We start from the raw sequence: 23,347 nt of genomic DNA, 5'->3' as shown, positions 1-23,347 counted from the left end.
AGAGTCTGAGCCCCTAACCACTGCCATGTGGTATGGGGTCTCCCATGACTTTCTGTCGCCGGCACAGACTCTTCCTACGGGTGAGTGGCTGCTATACGTACACCCCTAACGTGCATTAACTCATGGAGTCTACACACCAACCTATGCCACAGATAGTATTATTAAGTTTATATTAAATATTTACATAAACATAACAAGGGGCTAAAACAAAAGGTGAAGGCAGTAAAGGGAGAGGGGCATCGGCTGTAGTGCAAAGAGAACTGAGTTAAGGACTGAAAAGCCAGCACTACTGCAAACTACTCCAGGCAGGAAATGTCAGTGGATGTCTCGGCTGGGAGGGAAATGTGTGATCGGAGGACACAGGGTGGGTAACGAAGATGATGAACCATTCTGGCAGCTTCAGAGTTTTGTTGAAAAGCCAGGTCATTGTAGCAGTTAGCAGGAGCAGGTCAAGTGTGGTGGAAAGGGATGGGCTTTGAAGTCAAGCACCCGTTCTTTGATTTACTAGCTCTGTTTTCTAGGAAGCCACTCAACTTCTCTGAGCCTTGGGTTTTATTCTACTAAAATGGAGATTATAATACCTAATTTGTAGGGTTGTTTGGAAAATTAAAAGAGAGATCTTTTAACTGCCAAGCACAGTGACTGGCACAGAACACACTTAATAAATTCTAGTCCTCTTGTAAAGTACAGTGTGTGATAAACTAGGACAGGTTAACCTACAGGTGTTTATAACATAGGTAAACCAAACACTCCTTCAAGTAGGGAAAAATAATAGAGAAGAGTAGGAGAGAATAATGCTGTCCTGCTTAATAATGAACACCATAATAATCTGCTGAAAGCAGAGGAGAGAAAATTAATTTTTCTTCTGATTTACATCTGGGACAAAGAAAAATTGGTTGGATGTTTTTCCAGATTGTTATAATGTAAGGACTCTTCCAGCATATACCCCTGGGGATGGCAGAAAATGTAAGTCTGACAGAAAAGAAAATTCTGGATGTCCGATCTTGGATAAATTGCCAAGTCCTCAGAAACACTTCCAGATGATGTCACTGTCTTGGTTTGTCATTACTCAGAGGGTTTGATTACAGTGTGAGATTTTCCAAATTATCAAACATTCCAAGTGTACAAAACAATCACCGTTTCCTATTGACAATCCCTGCATAAAGTGCTTAACTGTTGTCACATTGATTTCCTATGTTCGTTCACCCCACCATCACCAATGTAACATTGGTTAATACCTCATTCTTTCCCAAGATCTTCACTATCAGTAAATTATTATTTGTGGAAAAGAATTATAATTCTAAAAGAATGTGTATTATACTGTAATTGACAGAGAATATGCTTTTAACGTACAGGGAAAGACCAATTTTCTGACACTTCAGCTCTATTTGCTTCAAAGCATTACTGCTATAAAGCACCAATTATGGATAACCATGGTATTATTCTCACTTTAGTAAGTAGTTGGTTTCGTAAAGCTTTAAGAACTCTCAACTTTGGCAATCAATTTAGTTAACTACAGGAAATGGCCTATTTCATAGAGATTATGACCTTAATATCATATTGCTCCCCAAGCTCCCATACATTCAGAGTGAACTGTCACTCAGTATACATTTACATAGACCTCTCACTATTAAGCCTGACAGATAAAGCACACTCGAGAAGCCATATCTGTATCATATCACGGTTGTCAGGGTTTGACTTCATATTCTCCACCACATCCACCCTCAGTTCTTTTGGGTTCTATAAATTAACTTTACCCCAAACTAGCTAAAAACAAAAAGAGCCCCAAACAGGGGGATTCACGAGTCCCAGCTAAGTTCCAGTGGGAAGGGAATGAATCCTATCCTGTTTTATTTTGGTCCTACCATCCAACCATCTCACCAGCCAGAACCCAGGGGTATTCCAGAGTGTCTTCCAAACCCTCAACTCTTATATCCAAGCAGTAGTTGAGGTGTGTTGCTTCCATCTTTTAAATGTTTTTTGAATCTTTACTCTCCATTCTACTGCCCTAACTTCAGTCTTCTCCTATTTTATATTACAATACAGAAAGTTTTATACTTTAAAGCTTTTGAAATACAAAATAAAAACATCACAGAACATGCATATCGACAAAAGACAACTATGGTCCCTTGGATTTAAGACCAAACAGACTCAGGACACCTTTTAGAGGCCCAAACTCTGAGAAACTTTCTCCATTATATTGCATCCTCATCTGAGCAAGTATCTAGACTACAAATCTGATCACATCTTTCTCTCTCTGCTGCTTAAAATACTTCCCTGAAGTTTGCTTGTCTATAAAGTAAGTCCAAGTTCAAAAAGTGTTTACCTACTCTGATTCAGAAGTAGAAGCTGACGTGCTCCAATAGTCTAGAACATATTATCTTAGACCCCTACAATCCCATGGAAATTGTTCCTATATCATCTTCCAAACTTAATATTGTAATACAGAAGCTTAGTTTCCTAGAGTTTACTGCAATATTAAAAAGTGAGCCATTCTCCATCATTAAAAAGCCTACCAATAATAAATGCTGCAGAGAGTGTGGAGAAAAGGAAACCCTGCTACACTGTGGGTGGGAATGTAAGCTGGTACAGACACTATGGAGAACAGTATGGAGGTCCAGCAAAAAATTAAAAATAGGGTCATCATATGATCCAGCTACTCCTGGGCATATATCCAGACAAAACTATAAGTCAAAAAGATACGTGTGCCCCTATGTTCATAGCAGCACTATTTAAAATAGCTAAGACATGGAAACAACCTAAATGTCCACTGACAGATGAATGGATAAATAAGATGTACATATATACAATGGAATACTACCAAACCTTAGAAAAGAATGAAAGAATGTCATTTGCAGCAACATGGATGGATCTAGAGATTATAATACTAAGTGAAGTCAGAAAGAGAAAGACAAATACCATATATTATCACTTATATGTGGAATCTAAAATATGACGGAAATGAACCTATCTATGAAACAGAAAAAGACTCACAGACGTAGAGAACAGACTTGTGGTTGTCAAGGGGAAGGGAGTCGGGGACGGATGGACTGGAGTTAGCAGATGCAAACTAGTATAAACAGAATGTATATAGAATGGATACAAAACAAGGTCCTACTGTATAGCATAGGGAACTATATTCATATCCTGTGATAAACCACAATGGAAAAGAATATAAAAAAGAACATATATATATATATATGTATAACTGAATCTCTTTGCTCTACTGCAGAAATTAACACAACAGTGTAAATCAACCATACTTCAATAAAAAAAAATCAGCCATTCTGATGCATTGTTTCTAACCATGGTTTACAGAATCCTCAGGAGTCAAGTACCAACAGCACCTCCCATGAGTGATGAATGGAGGCCCACGGAAAAGAGATGCAGCCCTTGCTATTCTCAAAGTTCACTCTGCCTGGGAAGCACACATAAAAAGTATTATCTGGAGTGATCATTATAATAATAAATACATTAATGGGGCTACAGAAGCATGAAGGAGGGGTTGTACCAGGCACAAAAGATGGAGAAAAGCAGCCCAAGAAGAAGAAATGGCCTGAGTAAAGGCAAGAAAGTCTATCTATGCACAGGGTGTTAAGGATAAAAATCAACTTTATAATTCAGGAAAGGCATATATTTGGATTTTCTATTCTATTTTGAATTTTCACATGAAAACCTTACTCTTAATTGTGTTATGGTCACGTTTCCTTACCAAACAGGAGTTCTTTTTACTGCCAATGTAATTACTTAACGTCTGCCATCACAAGAGGAAAAGCAAGTGTTCTCAGGGCAGTAGATTACTGCCCACTATGCCATCACTAATAAGAGAAATTATAATATTTGTACTGTTATAATCTCCAGAAAAGCTCTAGGGAAAAACCTCAGAGTAACTCCAGAAATCATTTTGCCAGGATTTTCTTTTCATTTGAACTTCAACAAGTAAATGTCCAATCTGTAGAGTGGTCCTAAGTGCAAGAAATTCTTCAAAGAAGCATAACCACAAATTCTTTTAAAAAAATGTAACATGGCTACACTCTCGTTTCCATCCTACCCAAGCAGTAGGAAAGAGAACTGCCATCCTGAAAATGGAGGAAATGCCCCATGAGCCATAGTAATGAGCTACCAGGTGGAAACAGACAGTGAAAATTCTTAGATAATCCCCAAAGACTAATTTTACTCTGATGTTTCAATCCCTACCTCACAAAAACTTTCTTAATCACCATTAAAATTTGGAAAAACTTACTACTTTGGACTCTATCACATCTTTCTCCTTGGATTATTTACTCCAAGTACTCATAAGCTACAGATTACAGAAACACAGTTATCAAAATAGAAGGAAAGCATACACGATGGATCATAAAGGAAGGAAAATGCCGCAAAAGTGGATTACCAGCCTCTGAAGAATTGAGATCTAAAAGAAGTCAATCCCCACATGTAATCTGAACAGCAATGTTTTTTCACCAAGATACCAGCGTACAGGTTATTTGAATCCTATTGCCATCACTTTCCACATTTCTTTTTCTTGCCCCATGCTTTCCCTTCCCCCAAGGAAAGCTAAAGAAAACCATGTGGTTTTACTTACAATCGTGAAGTTCATGACTTTGAGAATCCAGATGGTCATGGCCAAGTTCACCAGTATTAAAATCATCAGGAGTAGGACAAAGAAATACAGGCATCTTTTCCGCCAGCCATAAATCCCCACTTTGTATACCTGTGGTCCCTCGGAGCTGGGCATGGTGCTCCGGTGGTGGGTGTACTGTTCCTGAGGCATCTGAAATAAATGAGGTGAGAGAGAAGCACTCACATTAAACTGCTCAGAGAGAGAGGGGGAAAAAAAAAAAAGAATGGAAAAAAATCAACTGATGAAGAGATATGGCTGACTGCTGTCTATATGTTTCCAACCTCCTGACAACTCTAAAAAAATCTGCTTCCCCTGGACAAAAGTGGCTCCTCTGGAGGCTTGCATGAGCTCTCCCGTTTCACACAGACATCTCTCATGATATGCACTGAGACAGCCACATATATATATCACAGGAGGAGAGGGACCCGTAGGAAGTCATTTTCCAAATGATTCTTAGAATTCCAACATCTTTGTGAGGGAGACAAAGTCCTCAGGGTGAAATTTAGAATTCACCTGAGAAAATAAATTAACCCCAGCAGTTCTTCATGGTGGTATAATACTACTACTTAGCAACTGATTTGGGGGAGGGGGGAGGTAAAATTATCTCAGATGCAATCATTCTGTATTGCCAAAAAGTTAGTGGCAAAAGTAACAAATCTGATCTTCCCTCCATTCCAGAGTTCAAAGGGGTGCTGATGGGCACATAGATTAAGCCTCACTTGACTCAGGGATCTTCAAAAGGTGATAGATAGCCTGTGCTTAAATGCTTCCCTTGACAGAGATCTCACTACCCTTTTCAAGTGGTCCTTATGAGTTAGACAATTCTAATTGTTATCAACACATTTATTTTATAAACATAAAAGAGGCTCAAAGTCAAGTAAGGTGTGAACGTGCCTTCCAGGAGCTTGCAGGCTAACGGGGAGAACAAACTAGTTAAACAGTGATAATAGCAGAGTGAGATAAATTAGAAAAAAAATCTGCCAATATTAAGTAATATTCGAATCCCCTTTAAAGTAAGGAAGCTTTCCCAAACCCCCGCTGTTGACACAAATTATCTTTATACTGGCACTGCTAATTAGGGACCAACACAAATCTAAGTAAACTTATCACTTCTATAAAATTCTCCAACCAAAACAAATTTTAAAATTAAATACAAACAAAGCTGCCAACGCGTATCGTTCAAAGTGGGAAATAACTGACTACTGAGAAGAATGATGACTTGCAAAACTAAACAGCGTAATGTGGTACCAAGGCCTTTAGCACAGCATCTTCTGAGCACAGCATCCCTCCTCTGCCGTGAGCCAGGTGACAACATGGCCTCTACTGCTTTCCTCTTTTCAAATGACTGCACAAGCTTTATTTTGGGATTTTTACTTCACTTGGCCCTCACGTAGGCAGACTGCATTCTCTAGGAATGAGGTCTGTCTCTGCTTATTTTCATCTTAGTCAATAGCACTTACATTAGTGATATATGGTGCCAGAGGGACCATGGTGACAAACAAAATGTAGGCCCTAAAATCATACCCTTGGTTATGAGGTCATCTTCCAGATGGTTCAGAATATACTTATTGTACGGTTTTTAGATAAGCACTAAAATGCACACATAAAATCTAAAACTTCCCCAGAGGACTCATGGTCTTTAGGCATCAGTGGAATTCCATTTGAAAAACCAAGTAAATTCTTACTTAAGGTCAACTCAAATGCTCAGTGAAGATCTACATACATCTATGTCATTGTAAACACTCCCCTAGCACCAAAATCAGGCCCTAATATGAGTATGTGTTCGAACATATGTGAGTGGAATGAATACGTGAAAAAAATGAATGCATAAATGATGAATGAATGAATGATTTCCCATCCACTATGAAATCTGCTGCCATCTGGGTGTGTACAAAAGGCCAAGCCAAACACCAGGGGGAACCTCTTGTTTGTATTCTTGCAAATTTCCACTTCAGTCTCCCAAAGCCCTGGCTTCCCAACCAAGCACTGAGCTTCACACTATGAAGGGATCTCAGTTGTATTACTCAGCCCCTTACAATTCTGCAGACCAGAGCTGTGTTGTAACAACACGGGAACACAGCAATGTCATCTCTCACTGACCTTTTCACACACCAAGATCAATAAGAAGGGAAAATAAATGTCTTACTAGTCTGAAGGAAATTAGGCCTTTCTTTTCCATTAAATCATATTCTGTAAATTAAGGAAATAATCACAAAATCTTAGAATCCTATCTGCAAAGTCCTTTGACTCTAATCAATTAATTCTATGAGTCAGCTGACTTAAGACTAGAGAAGCTGACACACTTGTGCACGGCTCCAGGGTTTGTGGCAGGGCAAGGACAAGAATTGTAGTCTTTGACCTTTGCAGGTGTGAAGAACAGTGAGAAATTCTTGACAAATGAGTGTACAGAAGCTAGCGATATTGCCAGCACACCAGGTGCCTTTTCTCTGACATTTATCCCAACCGATGGGGGCATTACATAATTTAGCTATAAAATAGAAATGACATGGTCAATAAATATTTATCAGGCTGTGGATATGGACATCATACGTGTGATTTTTTTTTCATACACAGATTTGAACTTGACAGATGCAATGATTATCTCCACTCGGATTTTGCGATCCTGATGTACATCAGAGGAACCTGTGGAGCTTTTAAACCATCTACACTCGGTTAATTAAATAATAATCACAAGGAATTTTTAAAAAAGTCCCCCAGATAATCCTAAAGTGTAGACAAGGTTGCATACCACTGATCTAGAATAATGTCTCAACCCTGACTATGCAGCAGAACCCCAAACTTTTAACAGATACAAAATCAAATTCTGAGCTCTACAATGGAATTGGAAAGCTCCCCAGGTCATTCCAGGCATTAGGGACAGCTTATCTTAAAATGCCTTTTTTGCTGTTGCTGTTATTAAGCCAGATACCTCCCTGGCTGCTGCTGCTGCTTTTTTTTTAATTGACTTTTATTGAAGTATAGTTGATTTACAATGTTGTGTTAGTTTCTATTGCACAGCAAAATGAATCAGTTATACCTTTTTTTTTTTCCATAATACAACCATTTCAAGGCAAAAATCTTGAAATAAATTCTAGAGTATAAAGCAGACCAGCAGAGCTCCTTTGCTTAAAGCAAGAGTGAGGGCTTGGCCACCCCTGAAGCACTTCTACAGAACCTTCGGATTCTTAGAAACCACTGACTTTTCCCCCCATGTTAACTGACCAGCTGAGGAGCTCAAAGACATTAAGGGGAAGTAGTGACCTTTCAAGCCACACAGTGAATTAGAAGCTGAGCGGGGATCAGAACCCAGATCCTCTGATACATGGTGTAGCGCCTGATTCTGTATGTCATGAGGGCTCTTCCACCAGCACCATACTTCCTGCCTACTTTAAGGAATCACATCAAACAAAACATTCCAGTCTGCAATTCAAGGAAGGAAGGAAAGACAGAAGGAGGGAGGGAGGGAGGAAGGAGGCCATGCTGTACAAATGATTATAATACAAAGTGTTGACATCACTTATATGTGGAATCTAAAAAAAAAAATAGTACAAATGAACTTATTTACAAAACAGAAATAGAGTCACAGATGTAGAAAACAAGCTTACGGTTACCAGGGGCGGTGGGGGGGAAAGGGATAAATTGGGAGATTGGGATTGATATATACACACTACTGTATATAAAATAGATAACTGATAAGGAACTACTGTAAAGCAAAGTAATCTATTACTCAGTAGTCTGTAATAACCTATATGGGAAAAGAATCTAAGAAAGAGTGGATATATGTATATGTATAACTAATTCACTTTGCTGTACACCTGAAATTAACACAACATTGTAAGTCAACTATACTCCAATAAAATTATTTAAAAAAAAAAGAAAAAAGAATACAAAGTGTTGCCAGCCAAACAATATGGTAACAGATAACATCTGTTATAAATAATCCTGCTTAGAAAAAGGAAATTTAGATAAGCTGAGTACATTAATTTTTCTAGTCAAAAACAGAAACATGTTGAAATAAGAAAAACTTACGAGGAAAGACAGACTCCAATCTGTGTTTCTTTTTGGTCCTTCCTGGGAGAAATCTGCTGTATAGGGAATAAAGTTGAAGTTTCAGGTCCTCCCTCATCCAAGTCCCTTCCATGGCCCCGGAAGGGGTCCTAGTAGTGTATTAACAGCCATCATACATTTTTGTAAAACTCAACTAAAGTAAGATGAAAAAGACCCTTTTTCACCTTCCCCTTATGTTGCGTGGTTTTGGAGGATTTACATGCATCTTGAAGGTCCGAATAAGAGGAAGCTGAATTGGGGGCTCGCATAGTTCGGGTGCAGTGGTATGTATTTACATGGTTTGCAGACACCTCCCTGTAGAGGTACATTATGCTAGCTCCCCTCGTATAAGAATGTCTTCCAGGAATTCTCCTTCCATCCTTGGCTCCAACTCAACAAGCATGCTGTCATGAAGGTACATGACCAAAGGACACATTGCCATGTAAACACGTCCTATGATGGCCAGCACCAGAAATACGTGGATACTAGAGGAGCCAGAAGCTAGGTGGAAATTTTTTTTCTAATCATCAGTTACGTAAAATTTCAAGTGTAGAATTCAATTCTCATTGACACCCAGTCAAAACAGAAATTCTCTCCTGTCAAGAATATACTCAATGCAGCACAGAAAATAAATGTTCCCCACAGTTTTTCTTTTCTTACGGAAATCATGGAAAAGAGAATTAATCAGAATTCTTGTGTTTTCAGGTTGTGTGCACCGTGTGCCTGAATTCTGTACATAAAATTGCATGCTTTATGCTTCACAACTATCAATAATTTAAAAAAAAGTTTTATTGAAATCAGCATAGGAGACAATTATCTTTCTACTGTCTACAGAGAAAGTGGTAGCACCTTCATATGAAGAGGCAATCAAAGGAAATGCCACCAAAAACTGTAGGAAAAGTATGTCAGATACTTAATATTATTTTTTCTGGATTTTATGATAGGTCAGCTTTTAAAAATTAATAATTTAATTTCCTCATTCTAAGTACATAGTCATGTTTTCTTGAGTTTGTATTTCTAATTTTTTCAGTTTTTTCCTTAAAACAGCCCCACAAATTGTTCAAGCTTCGGGCTTCACCAAACCTGGAGAGTCCTCTGGTCCCTCCCATAAAGAACCCCAAGTGTACATCAAAACCTCAGTGGAACATCCTCATAAGACGTCACTGCCTAGCTGAGCTCAATGAGAGGTACACTTATCTGTGTTCCACTGGGAGGGATTTTCAGACTTTTGAACGTGTCAGAGCCACCCAGGCAAACAATAAGTGCAATAAATGCAGATTCCTAGGCTCCACGCCAAGGAATAATTCAGTAAGTCTGGGGTGCATCTGAGAAATCTGTGTTTTTAACAAGCACCAAAACTGATTCTGGATATAAAAAGCCCAAGGACCACGTTTTAAGAACGCGAATTTACATCCAACACAAAAAAAGCATCCTTGGGCCATCTTTGTAGAGGCATCTTTGCCTCTACTTGTGTTATTTCTCACAGGATTACCCACCTTCCTCCCGTATCCTAAATGTATGCTTTGCCATCCCTCACTTTTTCACTGCATTCCCACCCTGGAGCTTTCATTTCCATTAACCTCTTTCAGCAGTATATTGAATATTATGCTCTTTGCAGCCTTTGGTGCTTGGTTTTTAAATCTCTTTGGCATTAAACAGAATCTTAGCTTACCTTTATAATCCTCTCCACATGTTGCCTAACTTTACTCTTATTAATGCCCAGGTTTCCAGGTCCTTGGCAAATGCTAGAAACCTCATACTCTCATCTATCTACTGAAATGGCCCATTCAAAAATCACTAGTGATGTCCCTGATCAAAATTCATTGCACTCTTCTTTTTTTTTTTTTTTTTTTTTTTTTGCGGTACGCGGGCCTCTCACTGTTGTGGCCTCTCCCGTTGAGGAGCACGCGCAGGCTCAGCGGCCATGGCTCACGGGTCCAGCCGCTTCATGGCATGTGGGATCCTCCCGGACCGGGGCACGAACCCGTGTCCTCTGCATCGGCAGGCGGACTCTCAACCACTGCGCCACCAGGGAAGCCCAATGCACTCTTCTTAACACCCATTTTCCTTGGGTGTTTGGTCATTGCCAACTTCCCCTCCTCCCCTGGAAATTTTGTCCTTCTTTGATATTCATGATACTTCTGGCTTCTTCCCTCTATCTTTGATTACTGTCTGTCTTTCCAAACTCTCCTCTCTGCCTCTTTCTCCCAAGTTCACATCATGAGCTAGCATTCTCTTGCTCCCATCTCAGAGACAATGTCCAGTGTCATACTTTCATTTTGTACTTCTATGAGAATGAAACTCAACTTACCACTTTTACTCCAGTTTCCATCTCAAATTGGACCTATCTAAATGTCTTCCATCCGTCTACTCCCTCATCAAATAATTATTGATGGTCAATCAAATTCCATATACCGCGGGAAGGGTCTCAAGATACCACAAGGAAGAAGAGTTAACCTGCCTTTATGAAGCTCACAGGCTGGGTGGTGGGGGACTATGTGCAGTAAATGCTTAGAAACAAAATGAAACACGTGAAGTATCTACACTGAAATATATCTGGTAATGTTCAAGAGAGCATCACAGGATGAAAAGTATTTTATATACACTCATCTAGAGAGAACTTTCTAAGGATGTACCATTTATGCTGAGACTTGAAGGATGAGAAAAAGACAGCAAGGTGAGGGTAGGGGCAAAAAAAAAAAAAAAAACTATCTCAGGCAGAAGAAGGAAAGCAAAGGCAAGTGTCCCAACGCAGACAAGGCCTGTGTGACTGGCTGTAATGAGTGAAGCAGAGATGGGAGTGAGATGAGGCTGAAAAGCTGACTCGAGTCAGATGATGCTGGGCCTTGGAGATTATAGTAAGAAGTTCAGATGTTATTGAAAAGTCATTGAAAATCCATGGCAGAATCTGAAACAAGGGAGTGATAATCTGAGTTATAAGAGTATAGCAATGCCTAGACCACAACAGGTGCAGAATAAACATTTGTCTTTTGATGTGATTAACACTCTTAGTTTTTCCCCTCCCTCTATACCAATCATGCATCAAAGCATTCTCAAAAATTGAATAATTTAGCAAAAGTGAACCTTGATCAGTATAATATACTCCCCAAGAGGCCTACTTTTATCTGTGGCGGTGCACCAGGCATGTAAATTTGAAAACAGAATCTTTCTAAGCAAATACACTCTCTTCTTAAGAATCACAAGACAACGGTATTTTCCATCAGTCATTGGGAACTTCTTACAGTGTCATGCAACATATTTTACAGTGATATATGTCACCTCTCTGAATATATCCCAAACTCTTCCAAGTATTTAAAACTTCTTTGAACTCTAGTAGCGCCTAAACAATGCGTGTGTGTGTGTATGCATCTATGTAAGTATATGTAATTACACATGTGTATGTATAATTATACACATATACACACACAATTGCATATATTTGTTCAGTGAATGAATAAAAATCAAGCCAATGCTAAATTGCAGAGCATATCCTCCGGTAATAAGTAAACAGCTATAAGATCAGAAGCAAAGGGATGAAAACTTACACAACGTGCCTCTGTTTCCTAAGGCACATGCAACTATGATATATTGATATTAAGTAGGCTTAACTACAAAGCATTACTCTGCTCCTTCATGAGGCTCTTTTCAGTGTTCACCTGTTCATAAACAAATCCAGTTGACTTAAAGATAATCTGTTCTTTTGCACACAAAATGCAATAGGATTATATTTCCCAGAGAACGAATGTAGGGAAACTTTCTGTTGCTTTGCCATTAATATGGAGGAACCATCAATCATCAAGGCAAGGTCATAATATAATAACCACCCATAAGCATGGCTAATTACATAGTTGTCAAGTATAACACACATGGGATTTCCAAAGAAGGTCGTTCTGGATGGGCATTTTAAAAGCATGGCTTTGAGCTGTAACCTCATGGTCTCGTGCATCCAAATCTTCATACCTGGGATCATGTAGCATTACAGAATCAAGGCCTTGACACTAACTTAATGTGACAATCTCAAGGAGAGGATCCATTTTTATGACTTGGACTTGTGAAGAACTTCCTCCTAGGTGTGTGGCCTGGTTCCAGTTCTGTCACTGCTCACACCACCAAGACCTCAGTGACTCTGCTACCTGAAGGTTTTTCCAACGGCCTCACAAATGTCCAACGTCACAGAAGCCATACGATTTGTACAAAGCCCACGCTCTCTATAAAGTGTTTACGAAGATCCTTGAGCCAAGCCCAGCCTAAGTGGTACCTGGACCCTGTAGCTGTTGCCCCTCTAATTTAGGAAGTCACATGAAATGCCCAGCTTAAGGCTCTCCCACACTGACCTTCAGAATGTTAAATCCCACTACTTTGACACGACTTTGACATCTTAACACAGAAACCAGCCTCGTCATACTCAAGTGGTCATACCCATGTTCACTCCCCTTCCTAAATCTGGTAGGTACCAAATAGTTACTGGAAGATCTTCTAGTGCCCTCCTTCCTACATTTTACCAGTTGATAATAGGATGATGGAAGGTCTTGGGGCAGAAACATATACAGCTGGCACATTTCATGAGGCTGAACACCTATTCTAGAATAATACTGTTAGAAACCATCACTTTCTGTCTGCGTTGTGTTTTTGTTTCAGCTGGATTCTTCTTCAGGAGAAGAACACATGTTTTCTTTATTTCCTCCCCAAATAAAAGAGATATCTAGAAACAGTTACAGTATCTGCATTATCAGTCTGCTGTGCAAGAATGCATTATGTTTTGAGGGATGATTAAAAAACAATCAGTAAACCTTCCAAAGACACATCAATGCTATCAAGTTTCCTGATGATTTTTCTCTGGAGCCTATAAAATTTTATGGGCCACGATCCACTCTACTAACAGGGTTGAGGACAAGGAAGCATTGGCAGGCATTTTATTAACGCTTGCTAGACTCTTCTACCCACTAGGCTTCATAATGTCTTATTCCGTAAGGGGACTTATGGGAGTGACGACTGCAATTCTCTGTACAGTTACATACCGTGGGGCAAAGAAACGTGGCAAAGCACAGACTTGTCTGTGGAGGAAACCCCGATCTCAATCTTTTTTTTAAACAGAAAAAAAAATCTTTGACCATCTACTATGTGCCAGGTACCACAGCAGATCCTGGGTATATCTAGGTCTTCAAAAGGAAGAGTAAGATATTTCTGTTTTCATCAAGCTTGTATATTAATGAGAGACATGGACAGTAAACAAGTAAATGGATGAAACCATTAGAACTAAAGTTAGGTGGGAGGAAGGAAACAAAGAAGGTTCCATGACAGAGAGTAGAGAGTGAACCACACTGGTCATGGAAGGCCATTCTGACCAAATGACAATTAAGACGAGACCTAGAGGTAGAACAAGTTTTCCAGCAGAGGACAGAGCAAGCATTTCGGCCTTAAGAGCATCCTCAAGTTAAGCAGGATGGCCAGCAGGGTGGGCACTGAATGAGCTCAGAGGAAAGGGTAAAGGAGGGCTTTGCAGAGAGAAGCTGTGGACTAACTATACTCTGCCTTCTACGTTATGGTAAGAGTACAGAATTAACATGGCTAGGCTAATAAATACATTCACTTACTTAGAAATAAGACAAGTGATACAAATCAATTGAGCTAGGGTTTGTTAACGCTGCTGCGGCACCTTACAACTTCCAGAACATTTAAAAGTAAACATGAATTACATCACTGTTTACAACTGTAACCAGTTTATATAAATAGCAGGAAGAAGTTCTCTCCCAGGTTCATTACAGTTTCTAGAGTTTGTTGTAAATCTAAGTCATTTTGGATTATCTTGGCACGTAAATAGTTTTCCATTACCAGGTTAATTTTGAGGTCTCAGATTTCAAATTACCCGCTTTTCAAGGGTTGTTTTCATTCACCCATCCATACAAGGCTTCAGTCTTGGATAGCAACGTTTGGCACAATTTCGACAATGGTAATAAACTCCTCACTTTTAGCTCTGATATAACAATCATCCAGAAAAGTAAATGCCTATTTGTATGAAATGGTCCAGGAGTGGCATGCTCTATTTAAACAGATATTTGGACTAATTTAAAAGTGAGGTATTTCATCTTTTAGTTTTTTAAGAATTGGAATATGTAAGTGTTGAAGAGTTTTTACTGCAAAAAATTAGACAAGTGCATGCATTTAAAAGAGCTGAAGAAGATACAGTTAAGAAAACCTTTTTCATTTACACTTTCAGCCTTTCTCCATAGAGGCAACTATTACCAGCCTTCTTCTTATCCCTAAAGAAATGTTCAATACACATACAGCCTTTATCCAATATATACATTCAAAGCATACATACACACATTAAAATTTTTCTTTTTCACAGAAAGAAGGGCATATGTTCACTATTGTTCTTCATCTAAGTTGGTCCATTTACATAGCTCAGTGATAGTCCCACAAAAAATACAGAAGTCTGTTTCTTCTCAAAGTTAGTTTTAAATTGTATGTGCACAGGATATTTAACTTAATCAACTCTTTAGTGGTGAACACAGGTTGTTTCCACTAATTTTCTGATACCAATGCTCATTTAAACAAATGAATACTTACGGGTATTACCATGTGCTGGCACTAGTCATTCAGTGGTAAAAGACAGATTCCCTGCCTCTTGGACCTTACATTTTAGTGGAGGAAATGATAACCAGATAAACAAACATCTAGTTTGTCATACTTATTCTTGGGATAAGTCTTATGAATAAAAAAAGTAAAGCCAGAGAAGGGGACAGGCAATGACCAGGGAGGCTCCTGTCTGTAGGACGGTCATGGAAAGCCTCTCTGTGGTGGAGATATTTGATAAAAAATCATGAATGAGCAAGACAGTAAAGCATGAGGACATCTGGGAGTAGCACTCCAGTCAGAGGAAACAGCGCCAGCAAGTGCAAAGGCCCTGCGGTAGGGGCTCACTTGGCATGTTCAAAGAACAGTGTGGCTAGATCAGAGCATACAAGGGGGAGCGTGTTTGAAAATAAGCTTGGAAGTGCAGGCAGAAGGAATGCACATTGGGTCTTATACGCCACAGTAAAACCATAGGCATGACACTGATTGTGACAGTAACTATCAGAGAACCAAGGTGCAGGAGTGATCAGATTTTCACTTTGGAATCACTCTCACTGTTCTGTAAGGAAGAGACTGCAGGGGCCAAGAGTGCCAGTAGAGAAAGCAGGGGCCTGTGACTCCTGAAGTCACCCAAAGAGAGGTGACAGTAGCCCAGATTTGGGTAGAGGTTGAGTGAGAAGGTGGCCAGTAGCTGTATTTGGAATCTGTCTGGAAAGTAGAGCTAACAGGATTCGCTGATTCCCTAGACCTAGGGTGTGTGCAGGACAGGAGTCAAGGAGAATGCCAGTGTTCTGGCGTGAGCAGCAGAGTGAATGATGGTGCTATTTATCAGGATGGGGAACACTGAGAGGATAGTGGCTCATGGGGCAGGAGGCAAATGGAGTGTGAGGAGAGGAGAGAGAGAGCTCTGTTAAGTCACAGATTTTTGAAATGCACAGAAGAATCCATGGGGGTGGTGTCACAAAGGCACATAGAAATGAAACTGGAATTCAGGGGGAAGACGGCTTAGAAATGAAATGTGTAAATATTCTGCATATGAGTATTATTTAAAGCCACAGGAATGGGGCATATAAGTTTCACATATGTCCAAACAGAGCGCTCAGAGAAGCCATGAGACGCTGAATTGCTAGGTTAAGGTATGCATGAGTGAGTGTGTGTGTGTGTGTGTGTGTGTGTGTGTGTTTTATAGATGTTATTATCAAAGTTCTCCTCCAAAGTTCAATATGTCCTCTATTTAAACGCAAAATATTTATCTCTGATGAATTAGAAGATATTTCAATATAATTACAAACATTAATTCTCACTGTCCTAGAGATTTAGATGTGTGAGGTGTCAGCTGAAGTCATTTCAGACAGAAATATCTTTGTGAAACACACATACATATTTGTTCTAGGCATTTTCACATACATTAGCTCATACATTCCTGACAGCACTCTGGGGGATCAATCTTATTAAAACTGTTTCATAAATTAAGATACTGAGGTACTAAGGAATGAAGGGATGTTCTCAAGGGTTCCTAAGTAGTAAGTTGGTTAGGGTCTGGACTCAAATTCAGGCCCAATTTTCCTTCCAGTAGACACAGAATGAGGCAAAGACTTAGCTTTCGCTGAATAAGATGCAAGGTATTTACCACAATGTTCATTGAAGCACTGTTTACAATAGCCAGGACATGGAAGCAACCTAAGTGTCCATCGACAGATGAATGGATAAAGAAGATGTGGCACATATATACAATGGAATATTACTCAGCCATAAAAAGAAACAAAATTGAGTTATTTGCATTGGGGTGGATGGACCTAGAGTCTGTCATACAGAGTGAAGTAAGTCAGAAAGGTAAAAACAAATACCGTATGCTAACACATATATATGGAATCTAAAAAAAAAACAGGGTTCTGAAGAACCTAGGGGCAGAACAGGAATAAAAACACAGACCAGATGTAGAGAATGGACTTGAGGACACAGGAAGGGGAAAGGGTAAGCTGGGACGAACTGAGAGAGTGGCATGGACATATATACACTACCAAATGTAAAATAGATTGCTAGTGGGAAGCAGCCGCATAGCACAGGGAGATCAGCTTGGTGCTTTGTGACCACCTAGAGGGGTGGGATAGGGAGGGTGAGAGGGAGACGCAAGAGGGAGGAGATATGGGGATATATGTATATGTATAGCTGATTTACTTTGTTATACAGCAGAAACTAACACAACATTGTAAAGCAATTATATTCCAATAAAGATGTTAAAAAAAAAGATGCAAGGTATTTAGAATGACCATTTAGGTATATTTAGTATGAGATGCATTTAAAAAGGGCATATACACTGCCACCACCTGATAACTCTGTTTTCCTCAGGTCCTCTCATGGCACTATTACAGGCATTTGGACACATCAAAGAGCAAAGCCACCGGTCCCTAATCTCATGGCAGTGACAGGAGGCAGCGATGGGAGAGACAGATAATCAACATGAAAATTATGTTTGAAACTTCTGTCATAAGACAATGGGGGCTACGGGTAAAAGAGCAAAAAAACAAAAAAGACAGGAAAAGGCAGATCAGCAGTGGTCGCAGGTGAAGAGCTGGGCAGGTTCCACCTTTAAGAGCATGAGAGAGGCTGACCTCATGGAGAAAGTACAATAATATCTGAGCAGACTGGAAGGAACCTGGAGAGTCAGGGAGATCTGGCTTTGCATAACACTCAGACATCATTCTAAACGTGGTCCTTGACACTGTAAGTTGAAAACCAGGAAAGAATGTAAACTGAACACCCTGAACAGGAAAAATAATTTCAAACACTGAGAGCAAATTTAATAGTGTCACTTTCACATGCAAAGGGCACTGCATCTACCCATTGTGGCCTCGTCTATAACCAGCTTTCTCAATAGGAGCGACAGATTGTTTTCAGCTACCCTGTGTTGTACAAAACCAGGGCTTCTTACATCCCCGTGGATGATTCTGCCCAGAACCAGATGATGACAATCGCAGTCGGGCCTCTACAGTGCTTCTGTGACTTGGGGACCAAGCTGTGTAATAAAATAATAATGAACATGACTCGAACACTTAAGATCAGAGAATGAGACACAAAGCTTGAAGAGGACATGGACAATATCAAGTCACGAGTTAACAGATGAGAAAACTAGGTTCAGGGAGACTTTATTCCCAAGACCAAAGTCTGCTAAAACTGAAAAACAGCATGTTTCCCACGAATTCCAGGCTTCAGTCTTTTCAAAGGAAACTCCTGTTTGACACCACTTTCATCAACCACCATACACATGCCTTTTGAACAATACCCAAAGGCAAATCACAACAAAACCACCAAGAATACAAAACTGTTGATAAATACTTGCGTCATGGTTACCATGTGCCAGACCCTGTTCTAAACACTATACTGAACTTATTTAATTGTCACAGACATATAATTATGAGGCAGGTGCTAGTACTATCCTGATTTTACAGTTGAGGCAACTGAGAAACAGAAAGCTTAAGCAACCTACCCGAAGTCATTCAGCTTGTTAAAGACATAGCAAGAATTTGAACCCAGAGTGCCTGGGTGAAAACTCTGTTCCAATTCTTGTGTTAAATGTTTCCAGATATATGTACATACTTAGTCAGAATAGTGTGATTACTAATTAGGAACATGTTTTGGTAACAGTTTTAGCTAGAATTTCTCAACATGGATAGTAATTTTAAGACAATTCTTCATATACTTATTGAGGGACTACTATATTTCAGCCAGGGTGCATGTTACTCTAAGTACAGGCATTTTTTCCCAGGTAATAAACCATCTTTGATACGTCTCTGAAACCCATAAATTTTTACAGCATCACGAAAAACTGTTACAACAAATTAAGCACATCCTTCTATAGTGATTCAATAGTTCCATAAAATTAGCATTGATCCAGTAGATTCTCCTTTGACAACTGTGTTTGGCAAGGATCTTTAGCTATTACCTGTGCTCTCAAATGCTTGAAGGGAAATCTGTGGTCTGAAGGGAAAATCTCTTCATCTCATTTTTAGTCATGGTATTTCTTTCTTTCTTTCTTTCTTTCTTCCTATCTATCTATCTATCTATCTATCTATCTATCTATCTATCTATCTATCTATCTATCTATTTATTTGTGGTACGCAGGCCTCTCACTGTTGCGGCCTCTCCCGTTGCGGAGCACAGGCTCTGGACGCGCAGGCTCAGCGGCCGTGGCTCACGGGCCCAGCCGCTCTGCGGCATGTGGGATCCTCCCGGACCGGGGCACGAACCTGTGTCCCCTGCATCGGCAGGCGGACTCTCAACCACTGTGCCACCAGGGAAGCCCTATTTCTTTTTTTTTTTTTAAATTAAAGTGTCCAGAAAGCAGGAAAACAATAACAGCTAAAAGTTATTATGCACTTTGCATGCCTTCACATATGTCTGTATGTACACATGAACATATGTATATATGTTTACTGAGTTATAAGTTACTCCTACTGAAATACACAGATATTCACTACACAGCTCGAGTCTTACAAATCTGTACATCTGTGTAAAAAATATTCAGTCAAGACAGGGAACCTTTCCATCACCCGAGAAAGTTCCCTCATGCCCCTTCCTCATCAATCCCCAACCCCAAAGGCAGTGACTGTTTTGATTTCTAGAACATTTGAAAATTTTAATCCTAAGTACAATTCTATGAGGCGCTGATTCCAAGGAACGTCTAACTCTGAGACCCATGCTCTTGGCCACCATACTGTTCTACTGCATTTCTTCCTAGTGGACACTTAGCCCATCTCAACAGTGCCCTCTGAGAGAATTCAGTCATGATGTCCTAACTTCTCTCTTATGCATCTAGAATGGTACTATACGTACCACCCTTGGAAGAATTGAAAAAATGGTCACTCGAATCATTTTCTATATCCTGTGGTTCAGATGAGACACCCTCTTGAGAGCTTACTGATATCAGATTAGGCAGGTGGGGGTCACTGAATGAAGCGGACATGTGCCCTCTTAAAGCAACAGGCACTGCCCAAATCCCCCCAACTGCTACACTATGAGAAATCAGACCAGGGATACCCTTCTGCAGTTTTTTCTAGATAATCTATGTATCTAAATTTGTACATAATATCTCAGTACATGTAAATGCTTTGTAACTAAGTCGATTTTTAAAAAACACTTCATGAGTCAAAATGTGTCCACAGGCCAGCCCTGGATTGCCAGTTTGTGACCAGGTGTTTGCATCCTCGGCTTGGGAAACACCAGGATTAGCTTCATCAGCAACAGAAAGGAGGCCACAAACCTCTGAAGGTCACAGCCAGCCCGGGAGGTAAGGTCTATCATCACATGGTAAAAGTTCTGCTGTCCATAGTCTGGTCTACTGCCAACCCTCCTGCCCACTGAGGGAAGCCGATGACTTTGGTAAACATCTTGAACAAATATACGAGAAAAAAGAAACTGGCAACGGGAAGAGGGCATGGAATAAAAACACAGAAGGAAAGAGCTAGAAAGAGTAGAGAACACTAGAGAGGAGAGAAGACAACTACAGGTAAGAAAAGGAAGCAAAGGACAGGCATCTCTAGGCTTGAAGCACCTTCTTTCATTGACTACACTGGCCCAGGACCACAAACCCGGTTGGAGTGGAGACAACAGCGTGGTGTGGAATGACTTGCTTGGAGCAAGGAGCTCTCTCTGATGTTTATTTACTTACTTATCTGAGCTTTATGAGAGTAGTTTCAGTGCTTAAATATTTTGACCCTGGGAAATAACGTCAGGGTTTCCAGCAATTCCGAAATATTATTTAGAAGTCAGGGAAATCACTAGAGAGTCCGATCCTGTCACCTTGGCAAAGGACTGTGGTCTGAACAAGGAGGAAATTTCTAATCCCCGGCAAAATGGTTTTTATCAGGAAACTGTGTTCACTGTAACAGGTGCCACTGCATTACTGGTTAAAAAGAAGAATAAAGCCATCGCTTCCATATCCACCTACGCACCTGGAGCTCCATTAGGACAACCACCAGCAAAGATTTTCAGCAAATCAATCTCACAGGATTTATACACTTAGTGAACCGTGGTGACACGTCCCTCCCCCAGTCCTGCAGACCTGTTCAATAGGCCACAGCTTACATGGCTTCCTTTACAGAAGGCAGTTCACACTTGACAAAAGGAATCTGAAACCATAAGAAGCATGACCACCTTTCTGTGTGGCAGCAAAGGTGAAAGAAAAAGGACAGTGGAATCTTCAGAGAAATTAAGGCAACAAAGAAAAAGTAACCTGGATCACTCAGCATAAAACCCTCCTCTGCTGACTGTCTCAATGTTTCATTTTATCATTTGATCTGCCTATTTCATTCTTTGTCAGTTTGCCTCATGCTGAGATGATGTTAAGCATATACATCTGACATACTGAAGTCCTTACTGTGTGCAAGGCACCATGCTAAGGGCAGTCTAAGCACAAGCTCACAACATACTACGAGGTAGATGCTACCATGTTCATTTTAAAGATGATACAATTGTGGCTCATCAAGAGGATGTAACTCGTCCAAGGTCACACAGCCAGGGTCACAGTGCGGGTCTGTATGCCTCGCAGCCTGGGCTCACTTCACAATGTAATCACTCTCCTTCTGCTACAAGATCATCCCACCTTTCACTCTTCTTTCTTACTGGGCTGCTTCTCACTTACAATCACCCTCTGCCCCTTTGGTTCACAGATGTAGAGTGTCCTGTTCATGGAACATGCCCTTGTCAGATGAGTGGAATTGAATTCAGGGAACAGTATTTTTGTCAGGAGGAGGTTACTTGGAATGTGTTCAGAGAAGGGTAAAAAGAAAAGTACAGGAAAAGATAAGGGAGAGATGAAACAGTTCAAGACATTCATAAAGAAACGGGAGAGCTTGAGAATAACAAAACCATAGAAAATGAGAAAGAGAAAACACTTTACAGGCATCTCATCCTATTTTACAGATGGAAAAACTGAGAGCCAGCTCTTAGTGGACTCAGAGCCTATCCCAAGACTTCCGACTCCCGCTACCCTTACTCCCTCTCTTCACCTCACTCCTGTACCAGGTCCTCCTACCACCCTCAAATGTGCCTTAAGAGAATATGACAATGGCCATGGGTTACAAAGTATAGAGATGCAAATGTGGCCCAATCTGAGGAGGCCGGAGATGAGAAACAATGCCCCAAGCTGCCTCGCAGCACAGTGAGGTTCTCCATCACTGAATGAATGACTGACACATCTGGCTGACATCTGCCAGTGATGCTATAAATGGCACTGTTGTAGTAAATAATGATTTAGCTCCAACAGTATTAAAGCAACTCAGTTCTGTGGACCAGTGTCTGGTTGGCTTCAACAGAATAACTTGGGGAGTTTTTAAAAATAGAGGGATTCCCCAACTCTAATCTCAGAAATTCTGATTCAGAAGGTTTTGAGAAACCATGGAACCGGGTGATTTCTGAGGGACCTTCTAATACTAAGACTCCATGACGTTACTTTCTGTAGCACGGCTTCCAAAGCATCACTCAGTTCTCATTATTAAGCCAACACGCATAACAAGTAGTCCACTCCAGACTCAGGGTCAAGGAACAAGAAGAACTGCCATTGTCTCTGAACGCCTGTGTTCTCTAGACAGGTAACACATCTTTTCTAGTCTCAGTGTTCACTTCTTTAAAATAGAAGCAATGGATTTTTAGAACAGTGCTAGAACTCTTGATCTGGATCTGTGGGCTCCTATTCCATACCCAGAGGACCTCCACCCATCCTGGTAATGAAACTGCATGGGGCCAGTAGGCACATGACCCAGTTCTGGGTGTGGATTCTGAGAAGTGAGGGGAACTTTATGTGGGAGGGTGTCCCTTCCTGATTAATGGGGCAAAGGCTCATGAGGAGAAGTATTTTTCCCCTTCATGTCCTGCCACCTTTGTCCTGACTTGAACATGACACATGGAGATGAACGAATGGACAGTGGAGCAGGAAGGAAACTCGTCTTTAGGGACGTCGCTCAGCTGCCGCAACAGTCCTGGACTGTCCAGGTGTAGTCCACATCTATATGCACAAAAGGTAAGGCTTTATACTTTCCGACTCTATGAGCACAATTTCTATTACTTGCAGCCAAATGCAATCTTTACTGATAGAGCATTAAAACT

General features: G+C 40.4%; 1 protein-coding gene across 24 annotated transcripts in view; it reads right to left on the bottom strand.

Annotated features, from left to right (window-relative positions):
• Window positions 1-23,347, bottom strand: part of SGCD (sarcoglycan delta) — a 1,717,585-nt gene that overhangs the window by 386,264 nt on the left and 1,307,974 nt on the right. For 22 of the 24 annotated variants that reach the window (XR_013827577.1, XM_079916704.1, XM_079916702.1 and 19 more), the window contains one exon: window positions 4,583-4,771. Coding sequence is in view for 23 of the 24 variants with exons in the window: in XM_079916704.1 (XP_079772830.1) it covers window positions 4,583-4,771 (189 nt within the window). In the remaining variant the exon portion in view is untranslated. Of the gene's footprint in view, window positions 1-4,582; window positions 4,772-8,650; window positions 8,707-23,347 lie in introns of all 24 variants that reach the window. The other 2 variants (XM_079916696.1, XM_079916698.1) reach the window with 2 other exon arrangements.

Source organism: Stenella coeruleoalba, assembly GCF_951394435.1.
Source record: "Stenella coeruleoalba genome assembly, chromosome: 3".
Taxonomy (NCBI): domain Eukaryota; kingdom Metazoa; phylum Chordata; class Mammalia; order Artiodactyla; family Delphinidae; genus Stenella; species Stenella coeruleoalba.
This window is presented reverse-complemented; position numbering and strand designations above follow the sequence as displayed.